The sequence below is a fragment of the Lutjanus erythropterus genome, chromosome 23, assembly GCF_056507025.1.
Source record: "Lutjanus erythropterus isolate fLutEry1 chromosome 23, fLutEry1.hap2, whole genome shotgun sequence".
NCBI classification, from domain to species: Eukaryota; Metazoa; Chordata; class Actinopteri; order Lutjaniformes; family Lutjanidae; genus Lutjanus; species Lutjanus erythropterus.
Window position 1 is genome coordinate 5,982,895 of NC_139339.1, and position 19,316 is coordinate 6,002,210.

At 41.9% G+C, this 19,316-nt stretch overlaps 2 protein-coding genes across 2 annotated transcripts in view; one reads left to right on the forward strand and one right to left on the reverse strand.

Annotated features, from left to right (window-relative positions):
* The window catches only part of LOC146305548 (pyruvate carboxylase, mitochondrial-like), a 399,577-nt gene that overhangs the window by 208,824 nt on the left and 171,437 nt on the right, over window positions 1-19,316 (forward strand). The window lies entirely within an intron of this gene.
* Window positions 9,621-19,316, reverse strand: part of LOC146305549 (leucine-rich repeat and fibronectin type-III domain-containing protein 4) — a 53,075-nt gene continuing 43,379 nt past the window's right edge. The window contains exon 8 of the mRNA XM_084712239.1: window positions 9,621-12,955. Coding sequence (XP_084568365.1) covers window positions 11,590-12,955 — 1,366 coding nt within the window. The 3' untranslated portion in view covers window positions 9,621-11,589. The remainder of the gene's footprint in view (window positions 12,956-19,316) is intronic.

Here is a 19,316-nt window from a genome sequence, read left to right on the forward strand (position 1 = left end):
TAGCCTTGTTTAGCTCTTTTTTGTTGTTTGGTTTGCTGAACCAAAGCTCTGATAACTCCAGTGCCAACGGAGAGCCAGATATTTCCTAAACAAGACCAAAGCGGAGCTAGAAGGCAGGTAAATGTTGGACTAGCGTTCAACAGAAATATTACTTCAAATGAATGCTTGCATTTGTGCGTGTCTGCTGTATGTGTAAACAGCTGAATGCCAACACAGTCACCATAAACGCTTTAGAAGTCTGCAGCTTTTTCACTGCCAGTGGCCCCAAAAAATCAATTGATGGAACCATGACAGGGATTTGTGTGTGTTGGTTTGATGATGAAAGTTATAGTATACACAAATGTTCAATGAAGGACCCAAAGCTTTCTAACCACCTACTCTGCTCTTAAAAAATACTTTGAATGGTGGCCCACTTCAGAGCTCCCACTGAGCCTGTCCATTCAACAAAGTGAAAAGCGGACCACCTCGTGTAGCTCCTTTGGTAAAACGTTTATCGACACTGCCTTGGTCAGGTGTCCCATTCCACGTAGCTCAATAGCTAGGTGAGAAGGGTACGGCGACACAAATACTGCTGGAGGGCTTCTGGATAAAAACACACACTGGATAAAGGCATCCAACAGAAGTCACGTGTTCTGTCCTCGGCATTTTCCTAGCAAGCGGCAACAGCGGTTGAATGTGACTTCAAGCAGATCACAGAATAATGTTTAAGAACTGGGCATGTACATAATAAGCAAGAGAAGATAAAGAGGAGAGGGTTCATTGAGGTGAGGGAGGAAGGAAGGTAACATGGTCTCAATAAAATGTTCTCTGAGCAGCTGAATGAGGAGAGGGCTGAAAAGAGAGGAGAGTGAGGACAGAGTTGAAGGAGAGCCACTGAATGGAAGAGATCTTATTGTTTTGAAGTTGAACAAAAAAAAGGTTTCTACAAAAAAGTGTAATTTCACCCCACAGCTCAGGGATAATTTGAATTATTTGTAGCTGGGTGTGTGGGGTATTTAGCCATCGTCAGTTTTACCTACAGTAGATGGCGGACGGCACGTCCTCAATTCGGAGAAGCAGCAGGAGTCCCTGTGGAGCATCAGCAGCAGCCCACCCAAATAAATTTTTTTTTTACACTGTATTTAGAATAATTTTACCACTTCACTTGCTGTCAGACAGCCTTTTCCAACAGGAATCCACGGTTACATGAGCTCGGTGTTGCTCTCTTCAAACCATCAAGACTCCGTTTGCAAAAGCTAACCTTTTAAAATAAATTTTTTCCTTGGTAAGTAAGTAACCTATTATTTTTAATTGAGGACAAAGAAATATATCTTTTCATACAGTTTTATGCTCATACTTTTGTATTAAGTGCAGCATTCATACAGGTGCTGGAAGTCCTTTCAAAAAACACTTGACTGAATTAGTAAACTTTTTAGACAAAGAAATACAAAAAGTCAGATATTTGCTGACCCAAGACGTCATTATTAACACCATGATTAATGTCTTTTATCACAGTACAGTCATATGCATTTAGTTCACAGCTCAAAATCACATCCTCACATTTACCATTGCATGCATAAACTCATATCAAACCAAATAACTGCAGCCGGACTCCGGGAGGTCGGTGCAATAACTTTTTAAAATGCAGCCGTTGCAAGAAAGAAATGACAGTAGAAAATTTAGGAAGTAGAGGCCAACGTGGGAAAGGAAGGAGAAAAGGAGTGAAAAGACTGAGATGGAGAAGGACGAGGACAGAGAGGCAGAGATGAAATGCCAAAATATATTTGGGTGAACTAATAAGAGTCGAGGGAGGAATATTAAAATGTTTGAGTTGATAGGTGGGGGCGATACTGATATGGTAGTTTAATGTGACAGCAAAAGACGTATTAAAATTATAGCGAAAAAGAATCTAAAGGGAGGAAACCAATCAAGGAGAAAGAGACTAAGGTTAATACTCTTGAAGGGAGGATGACACAGAGGCAAAGAATATTTCCTTACAGTCAGGAGAGCAGAATAAAATTAGTGAAAGACAGCCAGAGTGAACTTTCAAAACAATGAGAGATGTGAGCAAAGGAGCGCAAGAGTGCAGGTGGGTCAGAGAGAAGTGGAGATTACGAGCGAATGCGGCGAACAAAGAATTGAATGAGAAGTCAGTGGAGGTGAAGGAGAGAGCAAATTAGATAGAAGGCTAAATTAAAGATTGCGGAGAGACAGTGGGAGGAAGGCAGAGCGAGAGAAAAAGAAAAGGAAACCATGCATGAAGGTAAAGCCTTGCAGGAGGCTCACAGTCTTCTTCAGCAGCGTTCCTCCTCCTTTGTCTGTCATCTGTCTTTCTCTGCCTTCTCTCCCCACATCTGTTCCTTTATAAAGGTGCTCTACGTAGCATGTCGTTATCAAATGAACTCTGTGGTGTAATTAAACACACTATGACTGAGACGGTCTCACTTTTATTTACAGAACACTATTAAGACGTAACAAGCTGTGCTTTTTATTAAACTAGACAAAACCTAGAAACATGTTCTTTATTAGACAGTATTAGATCCTTATTAGGTTTTATTAGAGGGTAATTAGAGATACATTTCACTTTACTTTACAGTCCAGTTCTTTTGTAAAGTGTGCAAAATTACCATTAATAAGGTTTAGTTTAGTTTAGAGTACAGTTCTCTTGTAATGTGTTCTAAATTACTCTCCAAGAAAGTCTAATAAGAAACTAAAAACGGAAAATAATACACTTTAGTTTACAGTTCAGTTCTGTTGTAATATGTCCTTAGTTTCCCTTTAATAAAGCTTAATAAAGGTCTAACAGTGGGAAATAAGACATTTAATTTTACAGTACAGTTCTGCTCTAAGGCCCCTTGTTATCTCAAGCAAAGTCTGATAGGAGTTTAACAGCAGGAAACAATGCACTTTAGTTTACAGTACAGTTCTGTTGTAATATGTCCTTAGTGTCCCTCTAATAAAACTTAATAGGGTCTAACATTTTAGTTTAGAGTACAATTCTGTTGTAATGTGTCCCTACTTACTCTCTAATAATGTCAAATAATGGTGCCAAATAATACATTTGAGATTACGGTACACTTCTGTTGTAATGTGTCCCTAATTACCCTCTAAGAAAGTCTAATAAGCATCTAATAAAGCATCTCATACCGTCTGATAAAGAACATTTTATTCACAGTTAAATTTCAGATTTCTAGTTTTTGTCTAATTTCATATAAAGTAAGGCTTGTTGTATTTTTTAGCGACTGCTGGTGTCTGTGCTGTTTTTTGTTTTTTTTTCTTTTTATCAAAATTCAGCACATTTTCAATAAGCCCCAATTTGAGTGTATCTGTTTTTTCACAAATTGGACACTTCCCTGTCCAGTATCTGTCAGCAATTCTGGTAACCAGAAGAGAAAAGTAGATCAAGAAAAAGAAGCAGCTTCTTCTGTATCACGTACGTATTTAGATAAGGCGAACGATTATTTTCCTCCCTTCACGCGGCTGTAGTGTTCCAGTTCTCTCCCTCGCTTCCTCCATCGATCTCTCCCTGTGCAGCTACTCCCATCTCCCTCCTTCTCTTTGCGCCTCTATATCCAATCAATCTTTTTATCTCTCCTCTGCTACCTCTCTGCTTCTATCGCCTCATCTTTCAATCCTCTCTCCTGACGCCGTCTCCCTGTCAGCCGCTCCACGCTATGCAGAGTTGTTGAGGAGTTACACAGTGAAAAAGTGACGCATTGAGTTCAAGAGTTACTGACAACATATGATGAAGTGGTGTATATCTTTACTTCTGCTGCAGGTAAAGGTTCTGAATGCTTTGAATTAATATGTGAATTCCTCAGAAAACCCCTTTCAACTGTGATAATCAGTAATGTCTCCTGGACTGACATAATGCATACTTAATACGAGCTTTCTGCAGCCATCAACCTTCATCATTAGCTCTCCTGACAGTCTGTCGTCATCAGTCAAGCCTCATTTCCCCTGAGCCTTGTTAACCATAAATGCAAACAGAAAAAGTGATTAAACACGAGACAGAGCAAGCGATTAGTGTCCTGGTGGTTATGGATTCTATAAGTCGAATGTTCGGGGCAGGCACTTAATTTGAAGTATCCTGTCAAAATGGCGCCACATTACCATCATCGCTTTGAATAGCCGACAATGGAGGTGCATGATGGCTCATTAGCTCATACGGGGGACATAGAAGAGCTGTCAATTCCACAAAACAGCGTAGTTAAAATGACATTTTGTCACAAAGGCAAAAATCTTAAAATGGAATCCTGAATCTCAGAGTGACAGAATAAAATGACACAGCTGTGGAGTGCTCATAATCAGTCGACGCGCACATATGGTCGACACAAACATGTATTATCAGGACAGATGTGAAACTTCTTCATACTCAAAATTTACATTTTTCTTTAAGTGAGTTTTTTTTTTTGTCATGGACATTATTTTTAGCCTCTCGAGAAAAACAATTCTGTAGGTTTGCAAATTTAACAATAAGCATCTCACTCAAATTCAGTTAAAGCGACTAAGTACCGTGTGACTACCGTCATTTAAATGTTACATATGTTGTAGAGATGCATGAGATTAGTCAACTAGTTGATTAAATGTTGCTACCGTTGCTAGTTGCTGCCATAAAAACTAGTTGGTTCAACTGATATTTTCCAAGCCTGGTGCTGGGGGTGTGCTTTAAATATTACCCTGATAATAAAGCCTGATGATGACCTAATTATTTGAAATATCTAAGGTGCCAAGGACCACGGCTGGAATATAACAGCTTGACCAGAGAAATGCATAACCACATTCAGGACAAGCATGTTGAAGTTAGCCTACAAGAGAACAGGCTGCCTTTGCAAGCTGTTCACACTCAGCAAACCAATATGATACCATATTCTAAATGTTGCCTTCATTATAGACTAGTGAACTAGTCTAAATTGAAATTTCCGTTTAATTGCCAGAGAAATTAGTCATGAGGAAGATCCCAGACCTTTTTTGTCTGTGCTCAAATCACAGTTGAATGAGCTTTGCACCTCGGTCAACTTCCTCCTGTCCTGTTCTCTGTATTTCGTTATCCTACAGGTGCTGGATGGTTAAAAGATGTTGGAGGAAGTTAGCTAATGTTTGCAAAATGCTGCTTAATTAGCCAGCTAATCTGCATCAGTCATTACCTTGATAGAAAGCCAGAATTTTGCTAACTTGGCAAACTTCAAATGTGATCATATATGTCACGTTTATTAGAAAGGAGAAGTGACTGAGGTGCCAAGTTTGCTCAGCTGTTATTGGAGCACAAAGGGTTGGGACTTAATAAATGATAAATAAATGATGATTTAAGACAGTATCATACTGTAGTCATTAGTGAAATGTACTTTAGAAAGACAAGTGATGGTACGTTTTCAATATGGCCATCACTCTCTTAACATTTATAATCCAATGCTTCTTATTACCCATTGAGCATTTGAGGCTGGTGTGTCGACGCCAAACATCCACGCTCAGAACAATGTGGTATTAATTAACTCAGCGCTCAACTGAAACCTACATTTGTCACTGTGAAATGTCAGAGCATTAAACATAAGAGCTTAAAATTCATCTTCTTTATTACGCTGCAGTGTATATACCCATTAATCCCTGTCTAATTGTTTCCTTTACAATATTACTACAGCCTCCCCTCTCAGTAGTATGGTGTCCCTGTGAGTTACAATGTCTGCACTTATTAAATCAGTTTTGTGCCTCAGCTCAGTTTTAGGTTGAGTCATGTTTTAAAGGAACCCTGGGATTATCTCAGAGCCGAGGTCTGTTCAGCTGTTTTGTGTTTTTGTCCAGCGCGCCGCTCTAAGGACCTTTATCAAAAGAGTTCAGCTAATGGTTTTGGACTCTCTAGCTGCTTGGACTTATCTCCACCCGGATTCTGTCATGGGGCAGATAAGCATGTTGCAGAACTGGTGCGACTGGTTTCTAGCACACGAGGTGCCGCGTCCTGATGCATCCTGACTCAGCAGTTACTCAGCAGACTGCAGGGAAATGCATCATACCTTGATCATAACTGCAAATGTCAGAGGAAGTTTGGCTAAAGGCAGGCATGGCCTTTGGAGACACACACACATGCACACACAACCAAACATGAACACGCAGAAAACACCCAAACACCACTGCCATGAGGTTATCTTAGCACAGATTTTGCACATTTGTGTGTGTGTGTGTGTGTGTGTGTGTGTGTGTGTGTGTGTGTGTGTGTGTGTGTGTGTGTGTGTGTGTGTGTGTGTGTGTGTGTGTGTGTGTGTGTGTGTGTTAAAAGGTGAATTTGAGTGTGGATGTGGCTGAGTGCTTGCACGTTACTCAGCATTTTTTTTAATTAGTCAAATTGGGCCAGGGTTTTGCCTTGGGCTAAGAAAGCAGAGGGAGGAGTGGTGTTCTGCGCTGTGTTGTTCTCGCCTGTCACACATAAATGCACACATACACACACAGACAAACACACACACACACACACACTGACTCGCTGTTTCTCAAAGGTGACTGTAGCACAGGCTCGGTCCTGATTTTAATGTGGCCACTTATGAGTTTCAAATCAAATTGCCCTCTAACCTGACGTCCAGACGGACACACAAATGCATGCACACGCTCTTTCTCACCCTCTTCTTCATTTCCACTGGTGTCACTGTCGATGGCATCAAATTAGGACACCGTCTACCACTCAGGTAGTGTCTGTTGTCTAAAGCTTTAACCCTTTTCACATATGCAGCACCACACAAACACCAGTGACCAGGTTTAGAGGAGCATGTATGTAAGATCTAAGCATTCAGAAATGAGTACTGCCGTCCAGAGCCTGTATAATAAGCCTGGAGCTCAGGCAGGTTGCCTGCAGGTTGCAGGGACACTCAACCTGCATGAGTGCAAAGACAAGAGCAACGAGGACTACACTGTAAGTTGATCAGCTGTTTAGAAACTGTCAGTGTAAAACTAAGTCCTTTATCCCAAAAACAAAAGCCCACTGCTCTTGTAGTTCAGTTACTGCCTGCCAGACTTCAACGTTTTGCCCAATTTAACCATCATAAGCACCTACTCCTTCTAAAAGATTAGTAATGATTTCTTAAGACTCAAAAACAGACAGTTTTCTGTGTCTCTTCGGCAGATTTTTGGCATTAATTCTCACTCAAATAAACATGAAACGGACAAACAAAAACAGACGTTCTGCACCGTAATGTACGAAGAAGCTGGTGTTTCAGCTTAGCATGTTTCTTTAATCCCTGTTAACGTGGTCATTGTACTTTCTCACACACATTCAGCCTCGTATGTACACAGCAGCACGCACACACTGAAAGCTAAACGCAGGCCGCCTCCTTCCTTCACCTCTCTTCTCCCTCTTTCCCTTGCTCATCATCATCTATTTGTCCATCTCGAGGTATCAGCAGTCTCACATTCCCCCTTCTCTCCTTCCTCTCCGCATCTATCACACGCTCCATCTCAGGCTTTTAGCAGCGTCTGCAGAGGGCTGGATAGAAAAAGAAAACACGCGAGGTAGACGAGGGAAGGGAGGGATCTCTTTCTGCTTTTCTGTGTCTCTTTATTTTCCATAAGCACTACTTCTGATATTTAATCACATTGCTCTCTGCAATGCTGCTCCGCTAATACTGCTGATCTCACCGAGGATGAACCCCCCCCCCCCCGCCGCCTGCAGGTCTGTGCGGCATCATTCACTGTTTTGGTTCCTCTTCCTCCCAGATGCCTCCCTGTGGAAGTACTCAGGGTGGAATCCACTGGGATGAGAATCGGAGGCATAGCCAGAACACGCTGGTGGGATTACATTTCCCAGGAATTCCTTGGGATCCCCCCAAGTAAGAGCTAGATGATGTGGCTGGGGAGAAGTCAGTCTGGGCTACCATGCTGCACCTGTTGCCACCGTGACTCGGATAAAAAAAAAAAAAAAAAAAAAAAAAAAAAAAAAAAAAAAAAGGATAATTGAATGGATGTTTTGGTTTGCTGGTTTTCAATTTTCCGTTGTCTTCTGCTCATCTGTGTTTTTAGAAGTTTTAATTAGCAGTTGCAGATCGCTGCCAGGTCACGTCTTCGCTGCTAAAAGAGTGTTTAACTCAGTTGCGTGTGGCGGTGAAATGGTCTTGTAATATTTTGCATTAGACTATCTGAAACCAGCAGATGTGGTTGATAATAACAAAAACACCAGAATCATGATCCATTAGTCTGACAGCTTTTAGTTCTTGTTTTCTGTTTGTTGTCACCTCAGCAGCTCTCTTTCCCATTCTGTGTGTCATAGCAAATCTCTTCTGTTAAGTATTTTGTTTACTTGCATCTTTGTGTCTTTCTAAATGTGTTTCCAACTGTTCCTGGAACTATTGATCCCCTCCCCCACCCCTCCATTTGCTCAGTTTGCTTCTCTTTTGTGCACTGTTTTTCTCACCCCGTCTTTCCTCTGTCTCATATGTAGTTTTTAATTACCTCGAGACGGGTATCTTCACCTTTACCTTCTAATTAACTCCACTGACTGACAAGTAAACAACTTCATTTTTGCAGCACATGCACTGAAGCCCCTTTGACTCACATGTTTGCCTTGAGCTCAAAACATTCCCATCAAGTCTGAGTCATGCCCACATTTTCCTCCAAATCAGACTATACCGAAGAGATAGCATTTTTTTCCATCTATATCATGTTATTCCTAAAATTACTAATAGATTGTTGATTTAAATAGCCCTAAAAGAGGAGTGAGTAAGATTCTAGCCACAGACAGTAAATTTTAATAGGTTGAAAACTGATTTACTGTATGATTTATTGTTGAAGTGAGTTATTTACCCCCTACCCCTCCATGCAATACACAAGGAAAGCTCAGGAGGGCTGCAGGAGCACAAGAAGAGCACAACGTTGTAATTCGAAAAATAACAAGCACCGACAAGTCCTCCACTGTAAGTTGATCAGCTGTTTATAACTGTTAATTGTCTGTCAGGATAAAACTAAGTCTGTTATTGCAAAAACAAATGCACTCTGCTCTGAAAATCCACACTCTGGAGTTGGAGTTCAGCGACTGCCTGCCAGACTCCATTAACATTTTGCTCAGTTTAACCATTATAAGCATCTTCTCCAGCTAAAAAAAAACTATTGATGATTTTTCATGACTCATAAACTGACACAAATTCATCTGGGGAGCGTTCGGCATAATTTTTAAGGCAAATAAAAATAGTTGTTCCAGCCCAGAAAGGAATTTTCAAAGGAAAAACTTGCTGGCTGTAGTGTTGCTGTCGGAGCAACACTTAGTGCAGTAAATATATAACAGATTTCTCCTTTAATTGCCTTACAGTTTGGTTTCGGCACTTGGTGATGTACTTAGCTACAACAATACGGGCAAAAAATGTCAATTATTTTCGCACATTATGTGCTGTCGTGCAAAATGCATGTAAAGTAGATCTGTGAACACACATTCACACAAACATGACACAACTTACTCCCTCGTGTTAATGAGTCTGTCTCTGTTCCATACATGTAATTTTTATTATTTATATCAAGTCCAGAGAACAATATTGACTTTGGCAAAATGAAATAAAAACAGAAAGGAAACAACAGTAATTGTTAAAAGTCATTATTATTCATGTAATTGGCTCTGTTTTATAGGCATCTGTTTGTGCGTGTCTGTTTTTTGGGGTGTGTGCTTGCCAGTTTGTGTTGTTTTGTTTTTTTTTGTGCTGTGTGTGCTTTTTCAATATCTGTTTTGATTGTTATTTTTCTGCCTAGTTATAATTGCCATTTTTCTGTTCTAATCATTACGATTTTTTGCCTAAAACAAAAAATCACACATTTTATATTTTGTATTTGATCCTAACATCATTCCCCAGAAAACTTTGAAAAACAGAAACACATGGTGCGACAAGTAACATCATTTTATATATATACTATATATATGTACTTTCAAGTTTTCTCTTTTCATTTTTTTTCTCTTGGATAGAAGTTTTTAAGAGTCTCTGCGGTCTGTGCCAGAGGGTCGGTCGTCCCATTGTGAGTCTGACAAAGTCTTCCAATGACGAGTTTATACCATCAGTGGCTTCCATAGAGGTTCTGTCATGTTTTTTTTTTTTTAAACTGCTTCCTTTCTGAAAACATTCACTGGCTGGATTTAAAGTGAATCCATGTGGCACGAAGGAGTCTGAAGTCACAAAAAACTGATTTGAAATTTGACGATTTCAGCTTTCTGTCAATGGAAATAGTGATTTATTCTGGTTTTGGTGAAAATGTCTTTTAACATTTCACTCTCACTTCGCTTTGGGTGGACCTTTAAGCCACCGCTGATATTAAATTTTGTTGACTTGACTTGACTGCCCCTCACAAACATTCGTAAACATGTGCGCACTCAAACACACACACAGGCACACATACACACATCCTGTCCTCGACCCATCAGTGCATGCACACTTATGCATCCATTAGCATTATTTATTTGTTCGGTCCATTATCATCGGACATCCAATATGATCTTGTCTTTCAGAAATGCACACGCGCCGTACACCCCTCTGTCTCCTCCATTTTGTAATCCATATCGACTCCATTGTAATCCCAATGTCTCTCTTTTAATAATGTCTGCGCTCCACTGTGCTCTTTCCAGCTCGTATCGATTGATCATGTCCAATGCACCCGGCTCTGTATTTATGCTCCCATAATCCGCAGGCACGGCGAGCCAAAATCATTGTCCGGCCACAGAGGACACATAAAAGTCACATTCATTGTGTTTTGGAAAAGAGTTTCAAAATGGCCGTCAGTGTTGGAGTCAAAAAAAAAAAAAAACGATAACAAAGCTGGATGGACTGTGCCATCCACATCTTTTTTACTGTAGTATTTTTGTCAAAGACAAGTGTTTTCTCCATTATTAGCGGTTGTGTTGTTGTTTTTGATCCATTGTAAACCCTCGTGGTGTTGTGGGGGCTGAGGCCCTAGAGAGTCGAAGTGTTAGCAAGAGTCTGGTTCTATTAGTGTATCGGCTTTACTGAGATCCACGCTGAGCTCACGCCATCTCTGTCTCTGCTATATAGCCTTTGTTCTGTTGCTCTATTGATGTTTTCCTGTTTGATTACGTCTCTCCCTCTGTGACTATATATATCACTCACATTGTCTGTTCTTACAACCGGTACTCTCTTTGTGTTGATTTTTCTGAGTTTTGTTTTTGTGTTGCTACTTTCTTTTCTATCTTTTATAGCTTGATTGTTACCGATACAGCTTCGGCCTCGAGTATTTAAAGACCGCTTTAAAACTGTCCCCCGTTATGTTTCTCCCACTCTCCCGCTTTTCCTGTCATATCTCTGTCTCCTCCACTTATTTTTCAGCCCATCACTCTTCAGGTCAACTTTAAAGAGCCTCTTAAAAATCCTCACCTCACTTCCAGGTAGACTCCCCTGCCTCCTCTTCATTTTTCTCGACTTCTCTCAGGGCAAATCAAGGACTTGCACAAGTGAGTCTCAAGCCAATTTTACTCTTCTTCCTTTGAACTCACAACCTTCCCTTCCAAATCTGCAATCACTTCATCTTCCCTTTTCCTGCACCCTCAATTTCTCCACCTCTTTGTCCTCCTCAAAATCAAGATCCCATTCAAACTATCCTCTCACTTTACCCCTCTTAACTTTTTTTGTTCCTTTCCACCACCACCTACACAACACTTTCCTCCAGTTCTTCAGCACTCTTTCCGTCCTTCCCCTTTTCCCTCCCCTTGTCTTTTGCGCTGCTCACTTTCCCAGTAGCGCTCCCAGTGTTAGAGTTGGAGTTGGTGGTGTTATAAGCGTGGATGTACCCCCGTTGGAACTCGCAGCGTGCCCCGAATCCCCCACCGCTTTCGGCCTCGTCGCTGGTCGTCGAAGATGTTGTGCTTGTGGTCGAGGCGCACTGCACCAGCATTCCATGAAGCGACTGGCTTCGCCTCGTCCAGATCACGCTCAGCCGCTTGGCGTAACTGACTGCGCCATAGCGCTTGGCAACAGTCGCCGCAGCATCAGTTGCTAGGGCAACGGAGGAGCCCATATCCAGCGAGTGCCGCCGCTTGCTAACGGTCCCGCAAGCAGGGCTTAGAGGGGATACAGGGCTCTGATAAGCCTGTGAGGAGTTCCATTTGTCCCTGCCTCGGGTAGTGATTCTCCAGTCCAACAGCTCTGAGTCTCTCAGGGGTGCAGCCAGAGAGAAACTGGCACGATTGGTCAGTTCTCGCTCCAGACGGGGCTTTGGCCGGTCCCTGGAGTGTGACTGACGGGGCAGGGTGGATGGAGGGGAAGGGGAGTAGTAGAGGGGAGTTCTGTCACTATCAAGGGTGTATGGTGGCGCCTTGTCTAGCTTCCTTTGCCTCACCACTAATGCCATCTCACCTCCTGCCCCTGTCGTCGTGGAAACCACTCCCCCTGCTGAAAGAAACTGCTCCAGGTTGACTTTAGGCTTGGGCCTGGGCTTTGGAGGGAGTTTTGGAGGCAGAGAGGAAGCAGAATCGGCCACTTCCTTCTCCTTCTCCTTCTCCTTCTCCTTCTCCTTCTCCTTGTCTTTGTCCTTCTCCTTGTCCTTCTCCCCTCCCCTTTTGGAAGGCAGCCCATTGGGTAAGACTACCATCATCATGTCCCCGGAACCATTTGATTGGTAGCATCCTCCACCGTTTCCCCCTTTATCTCTGGCCCCTACACCTCCACTCTGACAGCAGGCCCCGCCTCCTGCCTCAGTGTTGCTGTTGTGACATATTATGTGGTCGCCGTGATTGCAAACACGATGGCGAACCATGAGCGCCACGGTGAACACAAGTAGGGTGACGACAACAACGCCGCCAACCAATATGGTGAGCGTCCCGCCCAGGAAATGGGCTTGGAGCGAGCGGCACGCTGGGTAAACATCCTTGGTGGAGAACGTGGTGCAGCCCAGGACTTTTGTTGCCGCTAATGATGTGATAGTGTCATCAAAGATGGCCAGCACACACAGGTTATAGTCCGCACCAGAAACCAGGTTCTTCAACAGGAAACGGTCGCTGGTCGATGGTAGGATTCTAAAGAGAGACAAAAGAAGAAAAGTAGAGGTCAGTTAAATAAACACAGCATGCTGTGCAAAGTATAGTCCCTTTCTGCTGAACAATAAACCCACTAACATCTGACTATTGTCTTCAATGGCAGTCAGTCCCGGGTGAAATGACTCTGCAGTAGTCACAGGCCGTTATCAGCTCCAGCTCTGATTGGCCCCTTCTGACTGAGGCAATGAAAGCTTGTGGCCTCCGTCGATAACTCCTGTAACTCTCTTGTCCCTTTTCCATCTATACACATGTCCAGCCCAGCACACCAGAGGTGCAGCCGGTTGAAGGTGTGCATTTAGCTGATGAGCGCTCGTCTTTTGTCGAGCGGCTGTAAAACAGTGGCACATTTCACTTCTTATAAATTCTTCACAATATTTGTTATTTTGTCATCTAAGTGTTGGGTTTTCATCTGCAGTAACTTAACACAAACTCCATCAGCTGAACGTGACACAGTAAAATAGCAAATATCTGAAAGTACAAACGGCAACACAGGAGACAAGCTAAGATTTCAAACCACAGAACTGAACACAAACTTTTTAAAATGCCTTTCTCTCTGCTCTTCTGCACAGACGAGACTGCACAGACTCAGATAACCTGAGTCTGGGCTTTCATGGCAGCACATCCAAAAAAAAAAAACAGAAAGACAAATGGGTCTGTTGGCAGTGGGAAGGAAGTTGGTTGCTGTTTTTAGTGAGTTAACCCATGTTTAAAAAATCTGCATACATGCACCAACTTTGGTGTTAACGTTATATGTATCAAGAAACAAAATATCTGCAGTAACTTCAAGCCTGAATACTCAGAGAGGGGTTGAGTATTGGGAAAGGAGGGGAGAAAGGATGGTTAGAAACAGCGCAGGAGTGGATACTGCAGTAGGGGGAGAGAGGGAAAATGAGGCTATTGATGGAGAGCGCGCCCAGGGAACATGAAAAGAGAACTCTGTCTGCTCATTTGGAGTGCAGGGGATGTGTGTATGTGTGCGTGCTCGTACTTGAATCCCTGCGAGAAGCAAAGCGTCAAGCCATTTTGTGGGACCTCACGTTTTACAAAAAAAAAAAAAATAGAGGCCATTTTAGGTTTAATGGTCAGGACTGGGATTACAGTAAAGCTGGGGACATTTTGTGTTTTCGATCTGGAGTTTATGGGGAATGAATGTGCCGATGCATTGTTGCATTTTGACTGCAAATGTGTGTGTCTGTGATGGGTGAGTGCTTGCGTGGGATAATAAAGAGAGAAGTGCTTTGAATGTGTCCTCGTTTTAAGTGTTCGAACAGCCGTCAGAACTAACAAACAGGGGAGAGGTGAACAATGGAGAGAGGGGGGGGAAAAACAATGAAGAGAGGTGGCGGTTAGAACAGAGGGGCGCAGGCTTTACATAAGTCATGTGCTCGTCTCATTGTGCGTTCATGTTTGTGCTGATGACATAGAAGAATAGAAATCTGTGTATTTTCATGTCAGCGGGTTTGTGTATGTGACATGCTAGGGTAAAGTGTGTGTGGGAGACTGTAGCACAGCTCAAGTGCCTGTCGCTGATGGGTATGACTTTGCCCTCTGCTGTCCAACCCTGTTGTGTGGGCTAGTGTGTGCTTGTGTTACTATCAGGAATATTTTGTCAGTGATTTCTTTTTTACTTTCTCCCGTTTTCTGTTTAAACAATTCCCTCTTTTTCCACTCCCTTTTCTCACCACATCAAAGAGCTTATTTGTATGGTCTGTTGCTAACCGTTCCAGCTCCCCTCAGACATGAGCTATATCCTATAAATGCCATCTAGTGTGACTCACACACCGGGGGAGCCGCTGCAGAAGGCCCCCTAAACCTTAGTGTGGTTTAAAATGTAGTCAGAATGAAGAGACTCAAGGACAGCAAGGCTTCAGCCTACTTGTTTGTCTTTACTTTTGAATTAGCTGCTGTTACAGCAAGTTTTACTAATGAAACAATTCGTATTGGCATCTCTCATGAACATATTTATATCAGTGCAGTTGTGTGTTTTGAATCATGTTAAATTAGCTGAGAAACAAAAGAGGGAGCCTATTCAAGGCAACCCAGGGGGCATAGCTACCCACAGATTTGGGTAGGAATATTGATCTCTCATTTTCACCGCCTTGTCAAGGCTTAAAAGTGAACAAAAATTGAAAATTTCTGAACAAAAGCCCAGAATATTAACTATTGCACAGGTATAATTTTGGATTACAAATGTTTTTTCTGCAAAAGAACAGCGTGTTGCAAACTCAGTTACGCCTCCTGGGGTGATTTGAATAGCAAACCCTGGCACAGGAAAACTTCCAAACTCCTGAATTTCCAGCAAAAGCTCAGCATGATTTGATAAGGAATCACAATGCACAGTCTGACCACCCAAATCCCGACATAATCTGAACAGACACACATGGGGCATTCTCATTAAAATCATCCTCATCCAGTGGTCATTAGGTCGCTATAGACTGCTTTCTAACGCTGTCGCAAATCTACCAATTAACTGATTCTCCACACTGGAGCGACTTAGGGACCAGGTGTGTGTTACCATGGCAAAGACTCATTATTTGGCTCAACAGTGCAGCTCTTCCAGCAAAAAACATTTTCTTTGTGCCGTATTCACACATTAAACACTATTTTCATGACCAGTCAACTTTCCTGGATTCATTTTCCCACAATATTAGTCATCTCAGAGCAGATTTCAACAAGGTTACAAAATTTAACAATGAAATAGCAAAAGGAAAATTAAGTCAACATTTAAATGGTAAATGGTACTTAAAGGTGCTGTATACGACATCTGGTTCCTCCTGAGGTCTCAGTAGGCCGCCACTATGCAGTGCTGACAAAATATGGATCAAGATTATGTTACTGCATTGTGTATTTCTATCCTGAAATGTTTTCAGAAGCATATTTGGTTACAGATTTTGTAACCAAGCAGTTGCCGTTTTGGCTCCGGTTTCCAATGGAGACTCCCAAAGCTCAGATGAAACTGTGAAACTAAGTAGTGTTTATCAAAGACGGCCCAAGATTATGTCGCTACATTGCTTATTTCTCAAATAAAATGTTCTCAAACATATTTTTGCGTACTGTTTAGCTGTGATTCGAGAACCAAATTATCGCCATTTTGGCTCTGATTTGCAATGGACACTGCCGAATCTTGGATAAAATTGTGCAACCAGGCATTGCTGATCAAATATGGATCAAGATTTTGTTGCTGCATCAATCGGTTTCTTCTAGAACCACTTAGCGGAGCGTTTACCTGTGAAATCAGAAAGGAAGCCGATGTGCCATTTTGCCACAGGAAATACTGGTATCCGTTTTTCCTCTTGAAACAGTTGAATACATTTGAATGTCTCCTTGAACTAATGTCTTCACTCAAAGAACTTGTATTCTTCAAAGTGTCAGGCAGCTCTGTGAAATGATGCGCGCTGACTGTACTGCAAGTCTCACAACTTCAGAGCAGCAACTAAAATTGGGAAGGCATGTGGGGAAAGTGGCTGTTTTGTGTCAATACTCTGTATTTCTACAACAAAGAGAAATGCATCTTAAAAAAAAAAAAAAGCTAAATCAAACCAAAGCATTATAAGCAAACCAAGGAATGGAAATCCAAAATAAAAGCCTGTCTTGGGCAATCAGCCACACCAGGAGATTGAGAATTGCCCCCGTAAAGTCCACTAGCAATGACAGTGGGGTGCTCAATCAGATTTCCCCACATGAAATATGCAAGAAGCAGCACTCATAACGCCACTGCTGCCTCACTTTCTGAATAAAAAGCCTTGGTCATATTATAGGCTTATAAAAAGCCCTGAGAAATATTACAGTGGTGTCGGTTCATGCAGAAGCCTGTATGTGTCTGTGTATAATTGATAGAACCCGCTAGGCGGAGAGATTTGACCATCACTGTGGGGAGTCGTGTACTCGGCTGAGGGTCCGCTTCTCTGTAACAAAGGTTATATTTTAATGGGTTTCCTCTCTGACTTTGATTCACTGCCATGTTACCGTGCGCCGGTTCCTCGTGTCCTTTTCCCCTCTTTTCCCATGTCGCTCAGTGCCTCAGTTTGATTAATATAGCCGATATACTGTTGCACACTTTATTGGATTCAATGCTGAACAAGAAACTGCATGGCCAAAGTGTTATACAAGCAATATTTGTGCTGATTCCCCTTCTACCTCCTGAAATATTCTTGCATTATGAATTACACTGCACCAAATACATTTGTTTATATATGAGGATTAACATAAAACAACAGAGTGCTTTTTGCATTTGTCTGTGTAACACAGGTATGTCTGATAAACTGGGACGCAGCAGCATCAGGCTATTCAATTGGGCCTCCATTGTGTGACCATGACTCACACACGTACTGTGCACATACACCTTGAGTGAATCCTTGAATCATTTTTCTAATCCTGCCTTTCAATACCCCTTCCTTTATTCGCTCTATCCTCCATCCTTCCCTCCATCCTCCTTTTCAGCTCTTTTTCGATCCGTCAGTCTATCCTCCTTATTCTTCCTCCATCCGTCCTTTATGAGCAGATTTCCCTCTTTTTCGCTGATCGGTCCCTCGCTCTTATCTCTCCAGATCCTCTGCCCTTTTCGTGGCTTTGAAATCACCCATCCTTTCTCTTTCCCTTTACCTAAACCTGCAGCAGTACACTCCTTTTTTTTTTCGTTCCACGTCTGTCCTCTTTCTTGGCACCTTTTTCGCCATTTGACATTTTTAGTTATGTTCCTTTTCTCTGCACATCTCTTCTCCTTCTTTGTCTCCTTTACCTCCCCTGTATTTCCCCCAGCCAATCAGATCCGTTCGCTGCAAATCCTTCAGCAATTCTCACCGGGCTCTACCTGACCTCCTAGCCTCTCTCCTTTTCGCAGTCACTGTACTATGTCTCTATTAGCCACAGCTATAACCGTGTACCGTTATTTAGCATCCAAGGTCACTCCTCCTCTCCTCTTCTCTTGTCTTCTCTCCCGCTGCCTCTGCTCCTCCCTCCTCCTCTCTTCCTTTCTCTCCATTTGCCCTCATCTTATATTTCTCACTTTCCCTCTCCTCCTCTTCACCTATATCACAGCTCTTCTCCTCCATCCCGCCACCTTCCTTCCCTTATGAAATCGTGAATCACCTCTAGTTGTTTTTTCCACGCTTGCAGCCGAAGAAATAGTCAAAGCAAATTCTATAAAATATACATGGAAGACCCGGACGCATCCGCAAGCGCATGCATCTTTGATATGCCGAGTCGCTATGCATTATGCATTTTTAACCATATTTACATGCCTATTGTTATACACACTTGCGAACATGCGGGTGTGTGCACATCCTGGACACGTGGAAATGATATTCACCCAAATTCTCAGTGCTCTTGAGACAGAGTATGTTCATGAATATAAAGTGCACCACACACAGGCAGCATTTCAACTAGAAGTCCAGTGTGTATAATTTTCAGAGATCTATTAGCAGAAAGCAGCAGAGTATGTTTTCTTAAGTGTATAATCACTGGAAAATAGGAGTTGTTGTGTTTTTGTTATCTCAGAACGATCACTTTTATATCTACAGAGGCTGCGCTCTAGATCTGCCTTTCTTTGTTTTGTTTTTTCTTCCAAGTTTCGCAGCCACCATAGATTCTCCTACATGCTTGCAATCTGCATGCTTATTGCCAGGTGCAACTAATTCCTACTCACAGGTCCTTTAAATGCATTTAAAATAAGTATTTAATTATATTAAATTGGCCAGTTATTTAGTACTTAATTATATTGGCCAGAAGAAATAAGATGTGACAAAATACTTTAATAGCTTGTATTTGAATTTGAATTTTCATATTTTGTTGATTTTGGAGGCCCCTGTGGACAAAAGGAATAGTTTCCACTGCAAGACCAACAAAAAATAATATCAAAAATTATCTAAATTAACATCCCCTCCTACTTCTTTCTAACTAGCTAAAGTGCAACTTGCTGTAACTTTGCCCAGGAAAATATTAACACAGACTTTTTTCGCCTCTTCTGGGCGCCCCCTCTTCCCGTGGATGGTCTTTTTTTGCTTAAGTAGGTCATACAGAGGCATCAGTAATATACTGAGACTGCTTGATTACCAGGTAAGAAATCCTTGTAGTAGCTTTAAAATACATTATTTAAAGTTTCATGTTATTTATTCTGCGAAACACATATGTCCTTGTGTGTGCAGCAAATGCGCCCAATTTGATGTAGTGGCCAAACTGTGCAATTACAACTGAGGTTTCCCATAAGCTTAAATTGTGAAAGAAGCAGCTTTAAAATGGAGTGACCATTCAGTTTGATGACGTGAATGTATTTTTGTATTCTATAAATACAAATTACTAGTATTATAATTACAGTACCATACCCGTATCTTGTATTTTACTA